Source organism: Xiphophorus maculatus, chromosome 11, assembly GCF_002775205.1.
Source record: "Xiphophorus maculatus strain JP 163 A chromosome 11, X_maculatus-5.0-male, whole genome shotgun sequence".
NCBI classification, from domain to species: domain Eukaryota; kingdom Metazoa; phylum Chordata; class Actinopteri; order Cyprinodontiformes; family Poeciliidae; genus Xiphophorus; species Xiphophorus maculatus.
The window spans coordinates 29,768,624-29,793,523 of record NC_036453.1 but is presented as its reverse complement, the minus strand read 5'-3'; the positions used below and the strand labels follow the sequence as shown (position 1 = coordinate 29,793,523).

The window sequence follows — 24,900 nt, the reverse complement described above, 5'->3', positions numbered from 1 at the left end:
TTATCTCATTACAATGCAATTTATTTTTTCAGAATGAGTGCACCTTTAGCAAGAGATTAATTAAACATTTTGTTAGAGAATCGTGCTCAATCTTCCCCTCCATTCAGTTATAGTCAGAAGTAACCCAAACTTGCGCACCCAATTCTTGTTTGTAAATACATTCAGTGGAGAGCACTTGCACCATTAGCCCACTTTCTTTCTTTCTTTTTTTTTTTTTTAAGTGCTCTTCCTCCAACCGGCCACCGTAGTATAAACCCACGTGGTTAACCAAAACATCATGGCGACTGGGTTCAAGTAAGATTGTTCAAATATTTCATTTTTATTTACAAATGCAACTCTTTTATTCTAGCTTCTTTTTGCGTATGAAATTATTTAAAAACAGCGGCAAATTAAATGTGTTCGTCGTCTGATTCTTAGATAAATATAGAACACGAGGAGCTTCTGTCAGTTTTTCATTGCCTCTCCACTTCATTTTATTGATATAGTTTAATGCATGTACGGAGTAGTGATGTTTTTGTTATGTTGTTTCCATCTTACCTATAGGATTGCGGAACCTCTGGAGTATCACAGAAGCTTTTTGGTTTGTGAAATGTTCCATGTTCAGTTCATGATTGTCACCGATCTTCTGATTCAATAAATTGAATTTTCACATGAACAAATTTCATGTGAAAACTCAATCTGTAATTGTTTCCGATCCAGAAAGAAAACTGTCGACCTGATGGACGGGAGCTGTCTGAATTCAGAACCACAACACTGAACATTGGTAAGACGAGCTGCTGGTTTTGACCCACTTTTACTAATATATAAGCCTAAGGGAATATTTTGGGAGCACATTCTATATTTCGCTTTTATTTCAGGATCCATATCCACAGCAGATGGTTCGGCATTGGTGAAGATAGGAAACACAACGATTATCTGCGGAATCAAAGCGGTACAGACACAACACTTCCGAGTTTTACAATTTATTTTCTTTAAAAAAAAAAGTATTTTTAATGGTAGCATCTAGACTTGATCTGTAACATCAGTCCAGCTCACCTTAGGGAAAGTTTGTCAACAACAGAACAGGACTTCATGGTTAGCTTTTTTTATTTGTTTGGAAATTTTGTAGATCTATGATAAAAATAAATATTTCCGAGCTTCAACATGACCATGCGTCTGGTGACATCACAACAGACATGGGCCAAATGATCTTTTAAGTACAGGCATTTATGTTTTCTGCTATTCTTTTTTGCTCAGCTAAAAGTCTGAGCTAAAATGAGAACACAACATGACTTTCAGAAAAAATTGACAACAATAAAACATTTGACGTTTGTTGTGAAGACGGTGAGGGCATGGTTATGCCTAAAATTATTATCATAGAACGAGTCCAACCCTACCATTTTCCTCCCCTATGTTTACTGCTAAGCTTATGACTTCAAAATTATTTTTAATGACAATAAGAATAAAAAAATAAAAAAAACCCTGAAAATTGTCATTTAATCAATTTCTGACGTCAGACTGATTCACTTAATTAACAGACTTTGACCATCTAATACAAGTAAAACAAATAATTTACTTGTTTTATGAGTTGGTAGTATGAACAAAAACAAGTCGGATAGAAAAATTCAAACAGTAAAACAATGTGTCAGTTAAAATACTAAAAATAAACATTTGCATTGCTATCCATGTCAGTCTCTTTCACCACTCATTGGAGCCAAACTCTGAATTAGATGCTTACAGTTGAACACACTTGCAACTTGAATCTTTCAGAATCTATATTAAGATCTGTCAAATTTTTTATCCACCACAGTGTTTACTAATGCCGGCTGAAAGGCTTTACTTTTTTTTTCACCGCTGTCATCAACTAAAACACATTCAAAGAATGAGGTTTTTACTTTAGTGTGCTTTTAACAATGTATTTTCAGAATCTCTGCAGTGGAGATACATTCTTCACTATCCAGCTGTGTTTTTATTACCATACAGTACATTTTTGGTGAAGAAATTGACCACAATTTAAATAAAGTTTAAAAATCAAGTCCGACCATCTTGGTTCTAAATTTTCCATTAGTTTCTCATTAAAAGATCTCACAACTTGTTTTTGTGCAGGAGCTGGCTAACCCCACAGCAGATGCCCCTGGTAAAGGTTACATTGGCAAGTATCACATACTCTCATGTAGAAAATCCCTTTGTAATACTACTAACAAGGTTTTTAATGAACCTTACATGTTTATGTTCAGTGCCCAACGTGGATTTGCCTCCTCTGTGTTCGTCCCGCTTTCGGCCGGGTCCACCAGGAGAACAGGCCCAGGCTGCCAGCCAGTTTATTGCTGACGTTATTGAAAGGTGTGACCAACATGTCACAACTGTGTGTGTGTGTTCACTGCCTAAACGCTTGTCTGTGTTTTCACTAATCTGTGATGTGTGTGCGCCGCAGCTCTGAGGTGATCAAAGCAGAGGACTTATGCGTCGACAGAGGAAAGGTAGCTTGAGAAATATGAGCACACTTGTGCTAATTGTTTTATGTGATAAATCATTAATAATGATTTTTTTGTTGTTGTTGCAGCTTTGTTGGGTGCTCTACTGTGACATTATGTGTCTCGACTATGACGGGAACATTCTGGACGCTTGTATTATCGCCCTGCTGGCTGCCCTGAAGAACAGTATGTGATTCTACATCAACTTCACTGGAGGGAACTAAAATAAAGAAAGAATGCTTGAGATGCACCAATCAGTTGGACAGGGATCATAATCAGCTGATTTTCCATTGATCAAAACTAAAAACGTTCTATTTTAGTACATAAACACATCAACCAATCGTAATTGACCAATCAGAGAAAACTTTAGTATCAGCAAGGCACAACATAATTCATCCATCTCTTTAAAAAATAATTTATTTCATCTATCTGGCACATCATCTATAAAACTAACTTTATACCTGCCTGTCATACAGTGCTGCTGGCTTTTTTTCAAATGATTTTATGTAGTGAATTGTCTGAGCCTTTGACTAAACCTTTCCTGCTCTTGTTACAGCACAGCTCCCAGAAGTCACCGTGAACAAAGAGACATGTTCACCAGAGGTGAATTTGGAAAAGCGACAAAGGCTTCGTATTCACAAACATCCCGCCAGTGCTTCCTTTTGCGTCTTTGATGAGTAAGCTTGTCTAGTAAAAAACTTTTTTTTGTCCATAATTTACATAAATTGTAATCCCATATGAGAAGAATAACCAATACACATGATGGTCTAAAGAGAAAACACCAGTTTGGTGGTATGTATGTAAACAAATAAGAACATTAATAACATAATCAAATTGATACTAATTAAAATAGGAAATATATTTTGCTGGTTCTATTCTAACATAGTTAGATACTATAGTTATCTTGTTTTGCATAATAGAAAAACTATTTTGACACTTTAAATAAAAATGTTGTTGTACTTCACAGGTCCTTGAGAAAAATATACCATTTCCCATTCTGCTCTTCATGAAGTAACATGAAGAGTAACATGTTACTTCATGAAGAGTTACTTCATGGCAAGCTAACATTGCTATACCCAGCTAATACATAGCTTACTAATTAGTGGTGCTATATGTTTCCATTCTATCTTAACAGCACTTTTAAAACAGCTTTACCCTTATGGGACAAAAACTGGCCACTCCAGTTTTCTTTGATATCTTATTTACAATATTTGGAACTGCAGGAATGCTAAGTTAAAAATTTGTGATTTCAATTTTTTTCTTTTTAAATATGTGATCTTTGATTCTGTTACATCCCATGTCTATTTTGCACCTCCTGGCTCCCTCTGCTCAGCTCTATCCTGATTGTAGACCCCACAGCTGAGGAGGAGAGTCTGTCAACCGCTCACCTCACTGTGGTCACAGATGAGGAGGGTCGTCTCTGTTCTGTACATAAACCAGGTGAGATGCAGCCTGCAGGGACTCTTTCAACATACAGGACTGGGAATAGAAATGCTGCTCAGTTCAAGAATGTTATGACTGTTTTTTTTTTCAAAAATGAAGTATAATTGTTGTTCACCTAAAATTTTACATCTGAACTCAATATTTGTCTGGTTGAGAATGGAATAAAAAAATTGAGCTTGGAAAAATATTTGTTTTTTCAGACTTTAAGCCCCATTGCATTCTCTTAATTTTGGTGTCCTCCAATACTTCTTTACTTCCCCTACTTCCCCTTGAATTCTATTCTATTCTATTCTTTTCTGTCCTTCATTTACTTATTTGTTCCTTTCACTTTTACTGTATCCAACCTTCTTTCTTTACCTCTGCTCTTGTTCTGCTTCTCTCCATATTTTGTGTCCTTTGGCTCTCCTCTATTGCTTCCTTCTTTTCTCATCATTCATTCTGTTCTGTCCTATTCTTGCTTTTTTGTTTCCTACTTCCTGTTGTAGACAACATGTTTCAAAGCCTGCCTGATGTAAAAATATTTATCATCAATTTATAGTGAGCGAATCTAGAATTTTTACATAAAAAAATATGCATCTCAAGGTTTTATAAAGATGAAAGGACATATAAAAAAGCTAATCAACACCTTTTGTGGCTCAGGTGGATCATCACTTTCAAGAGAGAAGCTGCAGGACTGCATCACCCGAGCAACAGCCCGGCAGAGAGAGATCCACAAACTCATCGACAAGGTTCTAGACAGTGTGAAGACAGCAAAATAAAAACAGTCAAGACAACGTTTTATATCTAAAAGCTGTATTTTCCACTGTCAATATATATTCTTTTTTTAATAACAATAAAACTGATGACAAAGGCTGCTTAAAAAATTATTTCTCAGTGTCCAGAAATGCCTCGCGCACGCTCAGCTGATGTCATGTAAAGAATATGCTCATGGCTCCTGGACTTATTAAAAGGTGACACCTTTTTCAAAATATGCTGTACAAAAAGTACACCTTGTCTTGCATGTTGATCTTGAGTCCTGTTTGCTGGAACCGCTAACAGAAGAAACACTTCCAACAGACTGAGAGGTAGACAGCTGCCCCCAGGCAATACTCCCAAGATCAGGTTTGCATTCTCACAAAGTCGTCATGGTTACATGGAGGATTTGGTGTCAATATAAGCTCAGCTTGTATCTGTGCTTAAAGGGCAGTATCTACTGGGGTTTTTTATTTTGGGATAGGGGAATTGGAGGGTCAACAAAGCAGAGGCAGGAGGATCAGGCGGCCCCGTGCAAAATCCTCCTGAGAATGTGCATCCGGGCTCCTCTCAGTCCTCACAAAAAAAAATGTCTTCCTAACAGGACATTGTAACCACGGATGCCCGTTGCTTACCAGACCCACCTTCTTCTGGACCATCTCACTTGAAAAGTAGTCCCTGTTGTAAAAACCTGATCCTCCACAGTGGACGTTTTGGCTTTCCAAAACTTCTGAGAACCAATACATACAAATTTATCAGATAGAAAAAGCATAAACAAGTCTTTTGTCTGCTGTCTTAAAAGTGAGGCAGACAAACAGCACAGTATAGATCATTCATGTCCTTGTGTGTGTGTGTAGGGCTGGGGGTTTAGTGTGACTTCTGTCTGCTATGACTTTGGGAGGGGCTGTGGCGTGCTCCTCTTCCTCTTACTTCTTGGCTGACTGCCGGTATGTTGCCGTGGCGCTCCCACCTGAGGAACCGCTGCTCCCATAGCCATTTGCTGCTGCTGCATTTGGTGCTGCAAGAATTGCAACTGTTCAATAAAAAAGTAAACAAACAAATCAGAAAAGTCTCACTGTTTTTAAGCTGAATAATCACAAAAAGTGAGAGCTTCTTAATCTACATGTCTGGCATTGGTTAACACTTTAACTGCCCCTGACGCGAAGCAGCCTCCCTCACTTGAAACTGAATCGTCTCTAATATGCTTTGTGCCATGTTAGCGAGGGTTAGTGAAGCTGACTTAAAGGCCGGTTTGCACAACATACAAGAGGAGTGTGCGGAGAAATACAGAAGAGAGGTTAATGGTTTTCAGAAGGGAGGGAGAGGAAGTGTTGGGAGTGAGGCAGGATGCAGTCAAGCAGCACCAGTTGTGTCTGGAGATGCACATTATTGGCTGTGATCTCAGTGAAGACAAACATGCAGCCCAGCAACCGAGAGAGAGGAAAACCCTTCCATTCATGCCTGCAGCCTATCAGCCTATGATCACAGGAACCTTTCAACAGTTTTGCGCCAGCACAGATGAACTGAACATCTCACTGCTAAATGCTGTTTTAGACCATGCCTGCCTTCTGGTCTGACACGCTGTTAGTTGCTGCCATTGGAAGTGCCATAAGCTTTGACATATGTGGGTTGTTGGGAGAAACCCCAAAACAAAGCACAGCAGAAAGATCTAAAACATATTAAGTTGAGAATGTTTGGATGAAAATTACCAGGAAAGAACACACCCCAAAAAATCTAGTGCTTAATGTTTCGTGCGTCTTTTGGACTAAAATGCGATATGTAACTTGTTCTGTTAACATTTAGGTGTTATCAAATTCTAAATGTACTTAGTGCTTTGAAAAGGTATTCTGTTTTAGGTGAACTTTTGCTATTTTTCTTTTCAACCGAACTTTGATGTAAAGCACACGATAGTTACAGCAGAATTTTATTACCTGTTTGGTTTTGATAGTGCTGGCACTCTGCAGTTCTATAAAATCCATCTGGATGTTTGTAAATGCATTTTTCATGGATTGTAAAACGATTCCAGGTTTTTTTTTCTTTGCTTAGATCAGCAAAGAAGGTATGAACTCGCTCCTCACTTGAGGACGGAGTAGGGCTGACTTAGTCATTGTTTGGTAAAGTGGGAAGTATCACTGTTTTCTTCCTCTGGCGTTCCAACAAGCAGCACTTATGTGCACCCCATCGAGTAACTAGCTGTTGTAGTGAATTATGGACCATGTGGTATATTTGGTTTAAGTACAATACAGGAAGGCTGTAAATAATAATTTTATGATATCATCTTGCACCCCATGTTATATTGTATTGTGGGCCACATATTACAAGCATTGAGCTTGACACGTCAGGCGTAGGCATTAAATGTAAAGTGGAAGGAAAATGATTCTTGATTTTTAACATTTTTCACCAATAAAAATCTGAAAAGTCTGGCAAGCACACGCTCCCGTCGATTCAACACTTTGTCAAACCACCTTTCGTTGCAGTTACAGCCCCATGGTTTATGTGTATGCTTCTGCCAGCTTTGCGCATTCAGAAAAATTTATTTTTTGCTCACTCTGTTATGTAAAACAGATAAAGCTCAGTCAGATTATAAGGGAAGCATTTTTTAAACAGCAAATTTTAAATCTGGCAACAGATTCTCGGTTTGATGAAGCTCTGTACTTTGTTATTTCACTGCAGTTTTCTGTTCCGACTGTGTTATTTCAGCTTAGTTATTTTTTTACCACCAATTTACATACATAAATGTACAATCCGGTAAAGCCAAGGTATCAAACATTTTTCATTTTCAAACAGATTTTCCTGCATTTAGTATCATTTTCCAATCAACTCTGTCTTTAATAAAGGAAAGACATTGTAATTTTTGTCTTATTTGGCCAGAACACCTTCTTTCACATACAAATTGTATTCCCTACATAGCTTGAGGCAAACATTAAACAGACTTCTTTTGGCTTCTTTCAACAATGTTTTTCTTGCAGCTCTTCCAAACACCAGATTTGTGGAGTGGATGGGTCCTGTCAACATACTGTCTCATGTGAACTCTAGATCAGAACAGTGCTGTTGGCTGCTTGTAGTTTTAACACTGTCCTTTCCTGGCCTGACAGTCAGGTGGATCGTCACATCTTGGTAGGGTTGTAGTTGTTTCATACACATTTTATTTCAAGATGACGGATTGAACAGTTGTTGGTTTTCATAAGGCTTTTTGTTTGCTAATGCTTTCCAACTTTTAAGGTCTTTAAAAACCAGCTGGATTTCAGTAGACCATTTACAACACAAGTAACTCCTCAAACTACAGGCTGAACTGAATTTTATTAAGAGATGTCAGAGGAAAGGAGTCTGAAAATAAATGCATGCCAGACTTTTCAGATTTTTATTTGTGCCAAAATTCGAAAACAATATATCTGTTTGTGATTATGCACTAGTTTGTGTTGGGCTTTTGTGGTTCTAACGTGACAAAATGTCAAGAAATTCTAAGGAGTATGAATACGTTTTCAATGCACTCTATGCAAAACAATTGAAAAAAAAAAGAAACAAATTGCCTGCTTTAGAATGTGAAACATTAAAAAAAATCATGTGTTCTCTTATTTCCTCAAAGTTTACAGAACAGCAAAACAAACAGCTGCCTGGTGAATAAAGCCACAGACAGTTGGCTGCTTGCTCCTGTCTCTGTGTTCGCTTCCTACAAACCTCTCTGAGTGTATATGAATGTTAATGTTGCTGTATTACTTGAATCTGTGGCTGGTGCTGCTGCTGAAGCCTTGGAGAAGGCAGCGGGGGCCCAGACCCGTCCAGCCCACAGCCCAACTGGGACAGCACTAAGGGGAGGGGGAGGAGGAGGAATGGGAAGAATGGGGAACCCCAAGTAGGAAATGGGTGATGATGAGAAGGAGGTCAGAAAGAGACATGGGGGTGAAGTGTGAGGAGAGAATAGGCACAAAGAGGAAAACATTGGTGAGGATGAGGAGGGGAGAGAGTGCAGTTTCAGTTAAAGTACCACACAGACAGATGAAACAAGAGGGCAAAAAGGTGGAACATTGGAGGGAATCCAGTAGCACATTAAAAATTACCATGTGCATGGATTATGGGCAAATAGCATGAATTGGGTGGGGAGTTAAGGCGTAAAGGAACAGAGTGATTTGAGAGGAAGGAGGGCAATACAGAACGGGGGAAAAGTGTGGAGGCAAAAAAAATCAAATAAAATAACAGGGAGGAATGAAAAAAAAGAGAGAATGTAGCAGAGAAGAGGGGGAAGTTGAGTCTCTCCTGCCAGTTTTACACGTTCCTCTAAGAGAAGAACAATAACTAACTTCAACAAAATGATCATGGTTATTTACATATTATGAGCAGTAAATACAATCATAAAAACAATAACACATCATGTCTGATTCATAGTGGTGAGTGTGATGGTGTCATCTGTGTGGAAGCAGGTTAACATAGTGATTGAGAGTAGAAGAAGTGTGTGCTGCTGTGTTGGTGAGTCGGTGTGGCTCCTACCTGCTGTCTGTGGAGACATGAAGCTTCCAACCCCGAGATTGATGACAGCCGTCTGCTGGTTTCCTAAACTCTGATCGGATCCTTGGTCGCTCTGAAACGACAGATAGCAGGTAAAATTACATGCAGCTGACAACAGAGACAAACCTGTACAATCACAAACATGTGTGTTTTACAAAAAGAGAGCAAACGTAGAGGAGATGTGCAAGTAGAAATAATAATACAGTGCCTCACAAAAGTATTTACAAAACTTTTCCCTTCAACATATTCCCTGATATTTTATCTGACTGACATAATATAAGGCCTAACTGTGAAGTTGAAGAAAGAGACTTAAAAAATGTCAATATAACGTCCCCAATCTGAAAATCTGAAACATGGTGGTGGCAGCATCATGCTGTGGGGCATGCCTTACTTAAGCATGAACAGGTAACTAAAGTTCATGCTTTGGCAGAGGATTGTGAAATGGAAAGAAAATGGGAATGGTTTTTTCTTCTTTTAAAAAATAATCTGAAAAGTGTGGTGTGTATTTGTATTCCAGGCTCCCACAACAATATCTCATAGATGAAATTTTTCTTGCAACTACAGCTACAATTTTTACGTATGTTAAGTTTTATCATGTAAAGCACTTTGAAGCGCCTTGTTGCTGAAATGTGTGTTGCAAACAGTCTAGAGAAAACCATTCTTGCCCATTATTCTTTGACAAGTAGCCTGAGCTCAGTCAGAATGGATGGAGACTTGAAATAGATTCATGGTTATATTTCTTTGACTGGGTCATTCTGTCACATAAATATAATTTCTGCAAACATTTAATTGTTGCTCTGACTGCATGTTTAGGTTGGTTTCTTTTGCAAAACAGCTTCTAAAAAGTTCCTGTCCCGTATTCCCATGTATTCAGCTTCATCCATCTCCCGTCAATCCAGATCAACAACAGCATCCCCACATCATCATGATGCCACCACCATGATGAAATTGGTTTGGAAATTGGTTTCAAATGTTGCTATTGTAGTAGAAGTCACAGGTTCTAGCCAACATATTTTGCACATCTTTGACTGTGTAGTCTTTACTGCTGGCAGTGCGTGTTTAAATATCAGTGTCTCACCATCTCCCCCTGCTGTTGAGGACTGGACGTAGCTGACTGACTCTGCTGTGGGGAGAACTGGGACAGCTGCTGCTGCTGCAGAGAGTTAAGGATGTAAGGACCAGGGGGGATCTGGAGATGAATAACATGGACATACCGACACGCACACAAAAAAGTAGGGGAGTAAAACACAAGGAGTTGAGGACGAATGGAGGATGGGAGGACAGAACGGGAGGAAGGGAAATAGTGTACATGTGATGGAAAAGGGAGGAAGAAGGAGATGGGAGAGTTAAAAAGGAGCCCAACTTAGACTGTTCCTACAAAGAAATAGTCAGAACTAAACTGGATTCAAAAGAGGGATTCTTCTAGTTTACTGCTATTCCCCCTGAAAAGACTAAGCACTTCCAGTCAGACAATAGCAATAATATTTTCCAATTGAGTATAAAATGTTACTTTAGTAAAAAGCATGGTACTTTCTGCTTTGCATATGCAATGAGATGGAAGGGAATAAAAGAAAGTTTAATCTGTGCAACTGGTTCACACATCACGTGGCAACAAAGGTAAGGGTGAGGAAAAATCCATCAACATGCTCCTTATAATGACTGAGAGAGGCCTACCTGTAACAGGTTTAGCGGTCTCAGTCCAGCACTGTTGTTCAGACCAAAAGGACTCCCTGTAACAAACCAGAACCACACAACAGCATAAACAACTAATATGCTTTTTACTTTCTTAGCACAAACTTATCTGTTGACTGTTATTATTAGATCCTTGTGACATCTTTAAATTGATTGTTACATATATGTAACATTACATATAAACATAGGATAAAGCAGGATTGTTTTACAATGTTATTCATTTTGAGTATACATTGACAGTAAAAAAATTCTTATTTACAGTAAGTGCTTTATGTTGCTACGTTTTGGGACGCAAAGAAAAAAGATTGGACAGAAAGGATCAGAATGTTTAATGCAGTAACTGATTAATAATAATATTTTTGTAGCATTGCAAGCTTCCATCTATATATATAAAAAAAAATTACCAAATGACTCACATCAGCTGATATCGATGCATTCCTAATTACGATTATTTTGGAACTATTTTTTTAGCCAATTTCTTTTTTCATTAAAGAGTTGTAGGAAAATCTTTGGTTGTGTGCCTGAACTGTTGTTCAGTTTACTGGCATGAAACTGCTGAAGCAACAAATTATTCAGTCTGACTTCACTAGTGACATGAGGTACTATGACACCCACTGGTGAAACATTGGTATTGCAGTTTGTCAAGCAGATATTTTTTAAAAAAGAATAATTTTAAGTTTAGAAAAAAATTTGAAACCCAGTCCTGTCTGATTTTTGAATGTTTAATATTAGGAACCACTCCTAATATGTGTCTACAATAAGTTAGAGCACTTGTGCCAGTGAGTGCTTACCAGTCTGGGCACCGGACTGCATGGTGGACATCAACCCTGCAGGTGGCAGGATTCCACTCAAATTAAGACCTGGACCCAGCATTGGGTTGGAGCCACTCATTAAAGTCTGGGGACTGCTACAGAGACAATGCCAAATCAATACTAGAACACACAATGACTAGCATATGACAAGGCATCCAGTGCTACTTATTTCTTACCAGACAGAGCTGACCACGTTTATGAAGTTGAGCCCTGGGTTTGCCATAACTTGTGAAGAGGTGGATCCTGTGGTGATTGATGTCCCCATGGTGGGAAGAGGGATGGACATGACAGGTAGAGGCTGGCTAAGAGCCAGTTGTTGCTGGGCGAAAGGTGTAAGCAGGGGAGCTTGTGACTGGCTCTGAACCATGGCAGGATCCGAGGGGGTAGGGGTCACTGAGAGGGGCGTGGAGAGCGCATCGGTAGGGTGAGGGGTTGAGCATGGTGTGTTGGTGGGTGTGGGAGTAGAAGGCTTAGGGGTTCCCGATCCTGAAGAGGAGAAAAAAATATGTCCAGAAAAAATATGAGGCTTAGTAAGAAGTCTTTTTATGACTATTTAGTGACAAGATGATATGTATTAAAAAATTCCAACATTTCCCAAAGGTCTCAAGCTTGTTCCCATATTTTTCCAAATTTCTTGAGATTTGGTCTCTTGCTGGGGTAATCCATCAGAATTCGTCATAAAAAATTCACATCTGTTAAACTTGGAAGCTGGGAGACAAGCTGGCGGAGCACGCTCCAGCACAGCTCACGCTGAGCCCAAGAGTTAGTCAGAGTTGGCAGTACTCACTCTGCGTGGAGCCCATCGGAGAGAGGGAGGCAGGTGACAGCAGGCCTACCTGGCCCAGCTCCATGGAGTGCTTCCTGTTCAGAGTCTGGCTTTTGGCTGGAGGTGGCGGCGTAGGACACTTTAGTAAACCACTCGTGGTTTGCGAACTATACGGATTACCTAGAAAGAAGATCAGCACTCTTTATATAAGTGCTCAGAAAGCTTTGTTTAACCCTTTATAAAGCCTAAGTTAGGTACTAACAATCCCAGATGGTGCTTTGATCCTTAGGAGTAGAAAACATCTGGTAAACATTTAGTTTTAAGTTGGTGATTTCGGAAGGTTCACCTCTTTCTTACAAATGTAGCGCAAACTCCCACTGACATGTTTGTGTACTGGAACCTGAGAAAACTAAGACATCATATGCTGTTCATTGTTTTTGTGACAAAGACTGGATTAACTCTCTTTTTCCACTGGTGACACACTTGTACTTGTTAAAATGAAGAGTAACTTGAAAAACAATAGTAAAATAACTAAAGTTAGTAAGCATTTAACCCTGTTAATTATGTATTCAAATGAAGGAAGGACAGAGAGAAATAAACAAAGAAAGAATGAGAGAGAAATCGAGAGAGAGAGACCTTTAACTCATATTTATTCATCACAACAGTCCAATTTTGTCCAAACAGGATTGGACTGTTGTTTTCCAAATTGCTAACTTTACCATTCTGAAAAGGAAATTAAGTAAAACAAGAATCTTACTTTTACTAGTAGAGAATTAAAGACCACAAACAACAACAGCTGTAGAAAATTGTTCACTCGGAACTTCCAAATAGTCTTGAAAAATCCTAAACCAGCTTTTTAACATTCAACAAGACAAAAACAAATCTTCCAGTGTCACTTGATGTCTGCAAAAAGAACATTCCTCCCGAGCAATTGGGCCAAAGTGAGCTCTGCATTGGTTTATAGATACTGACCATATATAATCTTCCACTGGAGGTCACCAACCCGCTTTTCAGCAGGTAGCTTATACAGGATCTTTCATCTTTTAGGGGTAAGATACAATCCAAAAATCTGAGTCCACCTCAACTCTCTGACACCAGCCAGAGAGCGCAGCTTTGACAGAGCTGCTTCTTTCCACAGGAACTGAGAGCTCCCAACACAGGCATTTTCAGAGAAAGAAGCAATCTACTCTCATTATACAAACAATCAAAGATTGGAGTGACTAAAAGTACTGGAAATATGTACTTATATTCATTGTTCCACTGGTTAACTAGAGCACTGTTTTCATCTAATACTCTAAGTGGCACGGGTGCGGACTGCCAGACTACTTCCGTAATCCTCTTCAGAAATCTGATAGATTTGATGTAAGTATTGCATACCCTTTTCATTGAAATTCTTGAAAGGTGACCAAGTTTCACAAACCCAGCTTGAACAAATTTAGTCCTTATTGTGGAGGCCGACATCAGTCTTGTGTAACAAAGTCATTATAGAACAATGGTTCCTCCAAAATCCACATGTCAGGTCTAGGATCAGAATCCCAGAAAACTTTTAAGGTTCTCTAAGCATCAATTACTGAGCAACAGAAATGTGCTAACAAGGTCAGATCGAGCTCTGATGTTTCTGACATAAAAAGATGCTTGTCCAGTCCAAGACGTGTAGCTTTCCGGAAAAGCAGCCGAGCCAAAGGCAACCAAAAGTATCCACATCCACCAAACAGCTTTTGAGAAATTTGCAGTCTGAAAAGAGCAGTCTCAGATGTAATATCCATAGACACAGCATGGCGTCACGTGTGGAAGATCCCGCCCTCCAGCTCTGTGTGGAAGGCAAACAATTGCTTGCCAATGATGACTATTATTGGTTTTTCTATCAAGTTATCAGCATAACGCGCAAAATTGTGCTGCGGAACTCGTGTTTCGGTTCAGTTAAAGAAAAAAAAAGAAAACACGACCCACATACGAACTGACAGATCATCAGTAGAGAAGAAGTTTAAATTAGCTAATCTACTAAGCTACCACTGCTGTGTTTAGACAATCACTTATATTAATAAGTGATTGTTAATATAACAATCATAAAATAGTTATCAAAAATGAAAACATAATACTGCAACAAGATGAATGTTCTGTTCTTTGTGTGGGAAATGTTTTTGTGTTTTTTGGTGTGAATCCTGATACATCAGTGGCGTTGTTGTCAGTCAGTTGCTATGGCAATGGGACTGTGTGTCGCGTACATGACGCAGAGAGTGGGGAAAAAGAAAACAAGTGGTTTTGAATTGTTCCTCAACAGTTTTTCTGCCTTATTTTCCCTTACTGTGGCATACTAAATTAATAATACATTTAGTTGTCCCACATCTTCACACTCAAAATACTTCAAAACACCCACGCTTGCTTAAACCACATAAAATCCCTTCCTCCTGTTTACCATGGAAAGAAAAATCTAATGATTGGGTTGGTGAATCCAAGAACATAAACACCTATCTACGCAGAGATTGAACATGTTTAAGTTTGGAATCCCTCTAGCCCAAACTATTCTTCTGAATCACATATGCTCCTGCACTAGTGCTTTGTTTTTACAAAGGGTTGAACTCTGGACAGAGTAATCCGGGTGGACGGAACAGCTAAAAGGGAATTTTTAATAAACTCATCATTTACTGCAATTCCACTTTCAGCAAGTTGAGAAACCAACTTGGGCTGCTTGACAAAAACAACAACCCCTTTAGTCATAAGAGAGGCATATGCAATATTTCCATGTTCCACTCTTACTCTATCTCTCTATAATAGGGACGGTGTCTTTAAGGACACCATCCCTGCAGGAAAAAACACAACCAGTAACCAAAAAGCACTACTGTTGAAACCAAACTGCAAAAACAAATACCAATCCAGACATAAAAACAAACAGAAAGAAAAACATTTGTATCTCTTATTCCACTCACCACACGCCCAACCACCAAACCCCAGCATGCAATGCGAAAGAAAGATGAAAAGAAAAATAGAAAGGAAGAAACAAAAAATATAGACAAAGGGTGGATAATGACAGATGTGTGGAGAAATAGATAGTTGGAAAAGTTACTAGATTACTAACAAATGTATATTAGATGTGTCAATGAAAGGCTGGATAAACAGAAGAATGATGGACAGATGGATGAATAATGTATGTATAGGTGATGGAGAAGCAGATAGATGAATGGACTAAAAAAATCTAGCATATGAGACTGGGAAAAACACAAAATACAAATTTCTCAATTTTCTGCTTACTTAATCCAGACCTTGAAAATACGTAAAATTAATTTCCAGAATTTTCCAGAGTTGGTAGGAACCATGTGGGACGTACCTGAGGAGCTGCTGCCCGATCCTGAAGGCAGTTTTATGGGAGGGGGTCGATGCTTCACCCCTTTTCCTAACACAGACGTCTGTACAAGAGGAGAAATACCATCACCCTGCAGATGACATCATGGTAAATCATAAAGGTCTAACCAAGACATCACATAATCTAAAACCAATTCAGTTGGTCTTAATGAAGCAATAGCTACAAACTCTCAAAGGAAGGAAGGTTCTTGCCTCATCTTTGCTGGGGGACAGAGGCCCCTGTCCCACGTTGCCTGAGTTATGGGACATCCTGACCTCACACTTCACATCTTTCTCATAGACTCCTTTGTACTGGGTAAGAAACCTGTGAAACAGATAAAAAATGTACAGAATTATTTAAAAGTGCACTAAAAAAACTGTATGACAGGATTAGGGAACAATCGACACACTAAAGATGAGACTGACCTTTCTGCATCGATCTTTGACCCTATGAGGAAACTGCAAATTCAACAATGAAAATAAATTACTTACAATCCAATTATGTCAGGAAAAATTTATTTAATGCTGTATCCTTACGTTGGATGTATAAGCTTTAAATCTGGGCTGTCCTCCTCTGCTTTTGTTTCTTTAGCAGAGTAGATCTTCCCATAAACCAGCGGGTCCCCCATCGACTGGAAGATGGACACCTTGGTTCTCTGAGCTTGGCCGCCCACTTCACATTCAAATGTGTAGTCATCTATAACTTCCTGTTTAGACAGACCCCCAATGTCATTTCATCCACAAAAGTACAGACTTTTGTCTTTTTTGACATGCTGTCCCATGTGAATCTGATAACTTGTCTTTGCAAAGCCACATTTTAATTATTTACACATTATCTGATCTGGAAATGTGTTTAATGATTTCATTGTCTTGCACTCTTGACTGATTATAAAAAACATACTAGGTGGTCTCTATATTTTAGCCTCAATTTCTTAAAAATATCTAATTTTATTCCAGTGACCTTCCAAAATGAGGAAGTAGAACATTTTTATATCTAAATTCCTCGATTTTCTTTCTTCTATGTCTAAATACAAAATTACAAAATAAAAGCAAGAAAAAAAAAAACAACATAAAAAAAGGAAATAAAAAAAAATTAAAGAATACAGGAATAAATGGACAGATGTCTAGCTGGAACAATGCATGGAAGATACTTTTTCAGCATCCATGAAGACCTAGTAAACACTTGAAAAATATTCCATACTTTTCCAGACTTTGTAGAAACTTCATATCTAAGAAGAAACAATGCAGTCCATGGAAAACAACACTCAGGCTTTTCTAAGGAGATTAGTAGAAGCAGGAGTGAAATTTAAAACAGCTCCAAACTGTTCCTGTTTTTATTATTTCCTTTATGCACACTAAAGATACTGTGTGGTCATGTTGCACAATATAGCCGGTCAAAAATAATTAACTTGGTTTTTAATGGGGCCATAAACATTTTTAACAAGCTCTTGCAGCTTTTTTCTTCTGACAGCACACAGGCAGTATTGCTTTTCATCCTCAGGGAGTGTTAAATGCAAGAGCCAAACTTACTTCTGCAGGCCAGATCACAGTGGTTTGAGCGTCTCCCAACTGCAACGATTTCTCAACCACGGCATACTTTTCCACCTACAGAAGAACCACAAAAAAGATCAAGATGGCTGGGCCCTCATTTGAACAAATCATCCTTTAGTTTTACAGTAGCGTTTTAATGATCCCATGTTACTTACATCAATCTCCTTCGGTACTGTTAGCTGGCAGTTGTTCTGCTTCCACATGTCGACACACTGTGAATGTTGAGAGGCACAGATGACAATAAACAGAGATGTTAACTCTGGGTTAGGCTTGGCTTGATATGAGATTCTTTGATATGTATAGCATGATCTAATATTAAAGTATTCCAAGATTTAATGTTATATTTAAAAACAGAAAAGCAGCAATTAGTTCTGCTGTGCCTAGATGACATGCCAATCATTACAACCATAATAATGTTGGCTATAACATATTTTTAGTGGTGCTTTAATTTTGGCTCACAGATTTGAGTAAAAATATAAATTAAACAATCTCTGAATTTAGTACTAGTACACTGCAGTATCTCCAAGAAACAGGTGTGGAAATGCCCAAAGGAACAAATAACACAGAGAACCATTAAACTCACACCAACAACAGATGCAGGGAGAAACAAGCATTAAAGCGACTAACAAATTGATTTCTCAGATGCATTCTTTGGTTTGAATGTTTATGAAGGGTGATTCATAACGCAGCTGGATAAGGAACCCAGACACATTTTAAAACTGTGAGAAATATTGGAAGATCAACAACCATGATTAGCCTGTTAGGTATGAATTCCTTTTCATGGTCTTCAAACCTAAAAATCATCCATTTATTTAACAATTTTTTTATACCCACATAATCAATTACAGTGTCACAAGGAGGCTGGAAGAAGAGCTGCACAGAGAAATTAGCTAGTAAACAGATTTTCTGCATGATTGGTTCCATCAGTGGACCGGCGGCTCGAAATTTAAAAAATCCAGTCTTTGCCTTAAGTGTAAACCAAGTTACTCTCTATGTGTACCGTAAAAAATGTCAAAGTTAGCCATACTTAAACCACAGAGATGACAGAATCTATTTAAAAGAGAAGTATATTTTCTGCTGCATGTTGGGACTAAGGCTGTACCGACTGCAGTTTTCTGGCCGATCACTGATCTTTATAAAGCCTGACCTGCCACTTTTTGGCCAAATTTTAATCTGAAAAGTTGATTTATATAGCAACAGTGGGGTGACTATTGTTAAACAAGCACATGCGGCTGTGACCAGGTGGACGGATGTTTTCAATTGGCCCTTCCTCACGACAGAACAAAAGGGAGCAGTGGCTGATTTTCATATCTTTGCAGAGCTAGATTAGATCAGTGGATAAGAGAGCCATTACTAATGACAGATTTTTCAAAATTAAGGAAATCGGGGTCAATTTATTGGGGGCACCCTATTTGAGACAGTTTTGTGCTTCATTCAGGCTACAAGAGAGAGCAAGAGTTTCAGCAGATAACAGAAAGGCCAATTTTAGTACAGCTAACTTGCTACATTTTATCCTTTCAACCTTTCCATCTCCATTTGTCATGAAACATATTGGAAATGTTAATGGCCTTTTGGAAATGTAAGAGTTAAGGTAAGGAACAACTGCTATTTATAGTAACAGTAAGTGTTTAGAGAAAAAAAAACATGCAACAAAATAAATAGCATTTTTTCCCATATGATGTTAAAGAATTCATAATATCACCCTAATCATTTTGCCAGTAAATGCCTGTATTACAGAAACTGCACCCACACATACATATCATGTGTGCTCAATAAATATAATTTCCAAATTCTTAGCATCTCTGCTTTTAAGCTGCAGGAGAAAACTGATGTATTTGGAGAAACTGATTGGGAATAACCATCAACTTACATTTCCAACCTTTGAGATTTTTAAGTCTATGACAGGAGCAGGTTTCCTTTCCTTCCTCTTCTGAAGGTAGTCGTAGAGTCGTAGCTGTGGTGGCACGGGCAGATGAGATAGTTCCTGCTGCCTGTTCAAAGCAGCCCGGGAGTGCCTCTTAAAACACCTACAAAACAGATAAACAAAAGTTTGCATTATTTTCCTGTTTTCTTTTCACAATCCCATGGCTTCACTTTTAATAACCATTGTTTAAGATTTCCCCTTGTATGACTAAAACCAAGCTTAGCTCCTGCCAACTCCGTCGAGTGTACTCAGTACCGTTTCATCGAGCGAGTGTTCATTTTCTGTTTGTTGTAGAGCAGACGGTTGGCTGTGCAAGTAACAGAAATGGAAGGATCCAGGCACAGAGGTTCAGCTGTGGCCAAAATCAACTGACTCTCCAGCTGCAATTTATCATCCTACAGCAGGGAAGAAACGAGAGAAAAGGCCAACAATTGAGTCGGCTTCAAAAATAATCCAGAAACATGAGAAGTGGTTAGAATGACAACATACATCTATAGTACATGTGCTTTATTCAAATAAAAATAGCAGAACAGAAAGCTTTCTAATCAGTATTAGAATTTAAAAAAGGGAGTTTTTTGCACGTGGAAACAAATGGGAATTGATTAGAAAGTTCCTCCGCTTTGAAAGAGAAATCTTGAAGCAATTTCAACTATTTTCAGAAAAAAGGTAGGCATTTGTATTTACAATAAAATCAAAGCAAGACATACAAACTTTGTGATCTTGCTAACGTCTACCAAATACAGGTGACAATGCAGAGTAAAAAAGTTTAAAAAAAAAATCATTACCATCTTGGCAAACATAACAGCTTTTAGATTATTATTTATTTAAAAACTGAAGAAAAAGGAGTAATAATTAAAAATACATCTATGCAAAAGCATAAAACAGCAAAGGACACAAAAACCAAACAGACAATATTAATGTCAGTAATCGTAATGCAATTAAAGATTCTAGAACAGTGACATAGGCTCTGTTTTCTGGTACTGAAAAAAATGTGTTTTTAAGAAAAACATTCAGAATTTTACTAACAAAACAAAATCCTACTTCAGATTTTGCTGCCTGACTATATAACGAAGAATGTAGCTGTGAGGCTGCATTTTAACCCGAGGATACAAGAGACTGAGATGCATGATAGTGATAACAGGAGACCAACATTCACAACTATCACCCATCACCTCTATCACCTAGAATGGTCATTTACCTGTGTCCACTTGTGGTGGTCACTGGTCATGGCATGCACGTCACAGATTAGAGTCTGCAGGGCAAACAGAGTTGTTTTAGTTTCTGGATAACAGTCAGAAAATGTTCCAGCAATAACTTAACATCATATTATGTCAGTCAGTAAATTACCTGCATGGTTGGCCGCAGAAGAATGTGCCTGCTCTGATAGGTGGGGATCTTTGTATTACCAGCTTGCCTGTAGTCTCTCACCTCGACTATTACACACCCACAGTGGAAGATGTTCACCTGAGACACAACCCACGAATCAGCAGTCAGCAACTAGCAGTTAGGTATTTAAGAGAATACCTAAACTAATTATGTCAGAAATTTAGAAAATACTGTGCATCACTGCTTTTTCCACCTCCTTTATATGGTTTCAATGTGAAGCTGTTACTGCAGGATCCACTCTGCTCACACACCTGTGATTTCTCCAACAGATCCACCAGAATGGGAGGCAACTCCTCCGCATCCAGGTACTCCAGAAGCTCTCTTTCTTCATATGGGAGACGGATGGTTTCAGAGTCTAGACAGCAGAACAAAACGATCTGGTTAGAAACACTATATTACATACATGTAGAGGTAAAAAAAAAAAAAAAAAAACTCTACATAACTAGTTTTACCGGATCCATTTTTGCCCCTGAGCATTAGCGAATAGCCTTCATTCCCAGGGTACAGGTTGACCACCAGACACGATACAGACTCCTGAGACACCAGCTTTTCTAGTAGATTCACATTTCTTCTCAGATTCTGCAAAAAGAGACGGGAAAAGACCTACTCAGGGAATGTTGGAACTATTTTCTGGAATACCGTACAACCTAAAGGACAAGATATTGCTTTATTTTACAAAATTAGGTGGATGTTTTCAAGCAGCTCTAAACTTGTGGCATATGTGTAATGGGTCTTTTGGAATGGCATAATATGTGCATTTTAAAAAGGTGCAAAAATGTATATAGCCTGACATATTTTAATGTGAAGGAAGAATTCTATCAGTCTGAACAAAAAAACAGCATCAACACACTCAGCTTGGCACAAGTAAATAATGATTACATGGCTGCAGTTATTTTAGAAAACTGCAATCCTATAGGACAATTCCTGAATAATTTCATGTATTTTTATGCTATATATTACAATGATGACAAACATTATTTTAAAATTCAGACACCATTAGTGCTTATTATTAGCTGACCATTTACAAAGTGCTGAATCCAAGCATATTAATGTAAAGCCAAGTGGAAAGGAAACGTACATAAGCAACAGGAACAGGCACAGCATTGAGAAAACTGAAACTGTCAAGAACAGCCAATCATGAGGCTGAGATTTCCTTCATGATTTAAAAAAAAAATCATTGTGTTCAATATTAAAAATTTCTGAGCTACTGTTAATCCTAGAGTTCATTAGCTGTAAGCCTTAATCATCAAAATTAAGAGATATACAAGTTTGCCTAATCAATCAAGTAATATAAGTTTCACTTTTTGAATTAAATTACCAAAATAAATAAATTCTAATAGGTATTCTAACTTATTTATTTATTCAATATTTAATTTATGAGTTAAGCAGCCAAACACAAACCTTTAACTCTGGTTCTTTTTCACATTCTTCAATATAGAGCTCATGGAGCTTCTGATACAAACTCTTCCTGCCGCTGGATGAGATTCTTCTTTTGGCTGGTCGCTGTCGAGCACTTTCCACAATGTACTACAACACACAAATAATAAACTGAATTACGAAGCATAAGGAAAGCTTTGCAGAATTGATGCTAACCTAAAACTTTTTAAAAAAATACATTATTCCACCAATATATAAACAGGCATGGCTGAAATAACATTTTACCTCGGCTCGATCCAATGCATATTCCAGAACTTGTTGCTTTGAGGTGGATAATTAAAAAAAACAGATCAGTTGGATGTATAAACAGCCTGAGATCAGAGCATACGAGAGGTTTCTCCCTGAAATGCTACAATCTGATTAACAGCTATAGTAAAAATGAAGCAAATATGTGGGTGAAGTGAAACTTCATATATTGCATTTACCATTGTGGTCCACTGCCAGCTGCAAGGCGAGTGACAGTTTCCGATGCTGTCCTTTCTGCCCCACACTGTCACCTTCCTAGAGTGACCATTCACACCCTGCAGAGCAGAACAGCAGACACATTGCAAGCAGTCGGTTAAACCAAACTCCCATGAAAAGTGATGATAAACATCTATGCACTGAGAGTGGCCATCGGGTCGTTCACATATTCTTTATGCTAAAACAGTGTTGCTGGCAATCAATTAGCTGCAACATATTAAAACACCAACGGTTACTGACGAGCGAACTGTAATCTAAGTTGTTCCATCTTTTATTTTTTGCTTAAAATCCTACAATAAAGTAAATACACGCCGAAAGTAGCCGGGAGTGAATAAAATGTATGTGTCAGATGAAACTCCAGTGACAGTGAATGGAGTCCAGAGAGAGTGCCTGAACAGCAACAAGCTCGGTGATGCCTGACCGTTGAGGCTAGTATGGCTAACGCTAGCACAAGCTTGAAGTTAAAAGCTACACTACACAGTCTGGGACATAACAAAGCCGAGACAGGTCGGTGCCAGTGAGCAGGACGCACTTGCCTTTGAGGTTGCATAGCGGTCGAGAAAAGCCCCCAGTGCAATGAAACAAAATGAAATGGAAATATCAGTGTCTTCAGTGAAAAAAAGTCGGAGCAGCAGCCATTTTCTTCCAGTGTGACAACAACAGCTAAACTTCCGGTCTGAGTAGCGGTGGGAGGAGCCTCAGCCGGCACCTATACCTCACAACTGATCCATACCTGATCAATAATTCATTCAGTTTTTCTTTTTACATGTCCATCCAGGTTTACAACATGCGTTTGAAACATGTCGGTGACAAACCAATTGATAATACTATTGAATGAAAGTAACAAAATAATACAAAATGGGCACATGAAGTTGCTCATTGTTCAATGTAATGAACAATAAATTACGCCCTCACAATTGAAGTACAGTGGAACCTTAGCATAGTTTCTTAAATACTATTATCCACTTGAATTTCCCATAATGCATTTCCCCAATCTCAATACATTATGGGTCTGGTCTTTGACTATGCCCCTGTTCTCATCTTCAGTTCTTATTGAAGATAAGACCACTGAAGACCATCTGTCTCCATGTAACATATGAATAATCATACTTTGTTCAAAACCATTCCACTATAGCTCTTGCATATTTAAGGTGGTTCCTTTGCTGGTAGGGGAACATCAATTAGTGTCTCAAGTTTATTGTAGTTTCAGGATTTCACCGTGTTTCTTTTTCTGACAATTCTGATCAGTTTTCCTGTCCCTGAAGAAGAAACACATCCCTGCAGGATGATGCAGTTTTTCCACATATGCAATGTTTTGCATGTAGACCTGATGGTTAAATTTTAGTCTCATCCCACTAGAACACTTCCCTTCACGTGTTCATAAATTAAGGCATATTGAAAATAGAACTTGTTATGGTCTTCTTTTTGCACTTGTTTTGTTTTTGCCACTCTTCCTAGATCTGTGGACTGCACAACTAATGACTGTTTGGTCAACAGATTAAATCTCTGCAGCTTTACCAAATTAATCATGAGACTCTTATGATTAGGAGTCTCCTAAGTAGAAACTCTTAGGCATTTCTAAGAGTTTCTACTGATAGATGGACCATGATTTGGTAGGTTTATAGTTGTGCCATACTCATTAAATTTTCATAGCATAAATTGAAAGGTGCTCAATTTGAAAAATTTCAAGAGTTATGAAAACCTTTGAAAACCAGTGTCCTCCAGACTAAATGTTTACAGATACATGCAGAATACTTAACAGATTCACAAGGGAATATGTTTATAAAACGTTTGACTGAAAACCATGCTGAATTCTCTTTTTTGCATTATGTCAAGAATATTTATTTCTTTTTGCTTTTGTTGCTTGTAAATTCAAATTCTTTTGGTCTTGCATGACATGCCTTTAGTTCTAAATGTAGGTCTAAAATTCTATTCAATCTGAATAAAGAGTGGGATTTCTACTCTGACACATTGTAAAATTTGTTGTACTCCAGAGTCTAAGATGATTAATTAATGAGCTTCAGATGAGTATAAAAAAATCATAATAATCCAAAGACTAAATAAATTACTGAAACTAAATCACAGAAACTTGTCAAAAAAATCCCATACCTTTCATTTTGCATGTTCTGGCAATGCGGAGTTGATCACAAATGATTAGGTCAATCAAAAGCTACCACTGCATTTCATAAGGCTTGGTGCACCAAAGAAAATTAGTCCTTTACTGTTTTAATTTTAGATTTGGATTTGTGACAAATTTGTAAACAGCTGAAAATCAATCCCTCTTATTACTCTTTTGTTCACAATGGATAAAAAAAATTATTGCGCTCTGACTAATGGTAAAGAGATTAATACATTGACGTTATTACTGTGGCATATAGTATTTGCCGAAGGACAAAATCT

The 24,900-nt window shown here is 38.2% G+C and overlaps 2 protein-coding genes across 4 annotated transcripts; one reads left to right on the top strand and one right to left on the bottom strand.

The window, feature by feature from the left end:
- Positions 1–243: 243 nt before the first annotated feature.
- exosc8 (exosome component 8) lies at positions 244–4,746 on the top strand. The gene is made up of 11 exons (XM_005808434.3): positions 244–294; positions 544–580; positions 700–763; positions 858–931; positions 2,086–2,131; positions 2,217–2,322; positions 2,414–2,459; positions 2,543–2,639; positions 3,010–3,130; positions 3,787–3,893; positions 4,536–4,746. The coding sequence occupies exons 1-11, from the start codon at positions 278–280 to the stop codon at positions 4,652–4,654; spliced, it is 834 nt and encodes a 277-aa protein (XP_005808491.1). The 5' UTR covers positions 244–277; the 3' UTR covers positions 4,655–4,746.
- supt20h (SPT20 homolog, SAGA complex component) lies at positions 4,668–23,162 on the bottom strand. 3 transcript variants are annotated; one of them, XM_023342378.1, is made up of 24 exons: positions 23,037–23,162; positions 22,464–22,559; positions 22,264–22,299; positions 22,003–22,128; positions 21,045–21,180; positions 20,853–20,956; positions 20,563–20,679; positions 20,414–20,467; positions 19,471–19,610; positions 19,162–19,318; positions 17,447–17,503; positions 17,271–17,345; positions 16,278–16,447; positions 16,167–16,199; positions 15,954–16,065; positions 15,727–15,832; positions 12,423–12,581; positions 11,812–12,121; positions 11,615–11,730; positions 10,806–10,861; positions 10,210–10,320; positions 9,114–9,204; positions 8,346–8,434; positions 4,668–5,661 (listed from the first exon to the last, which is right to left on the bottom strand). In XM_023342378.1, the coding sequence occupies exons 2-24, from the start codon at positions 22,464–22,466 to the stop codon at positions 5,515–5,517; spliced, it is 2,505 nt and encodes an 834-aa protein (XP_023198146.1). In that variant the 5' UTR covers positions 22,467–22,559; positions 23,037–23,162; the 3' UTR covers positions 4,668–5,514. The 3 variants fall into 3 exon arrangements, with proteins under 3 accessions (XP_023198146.1, XP_023198145.1, XP_023198147.1); XM_023342377.1 differs by lacking the exon at positions 23,037–23,162 and having other exon boundaries at positions 21,054–21,180; positions 22,464–22,557; XM_023342379.1 differs by lacking the exons at positions 8,346–8,434; positions 23,037–23,162 and having other exon boundaries at positions 21,054–21,180; positions 22,464–22,557.
- Between the last annotated feature and the right edge of the window lie 1,738 nt (positions 23,163–24,900).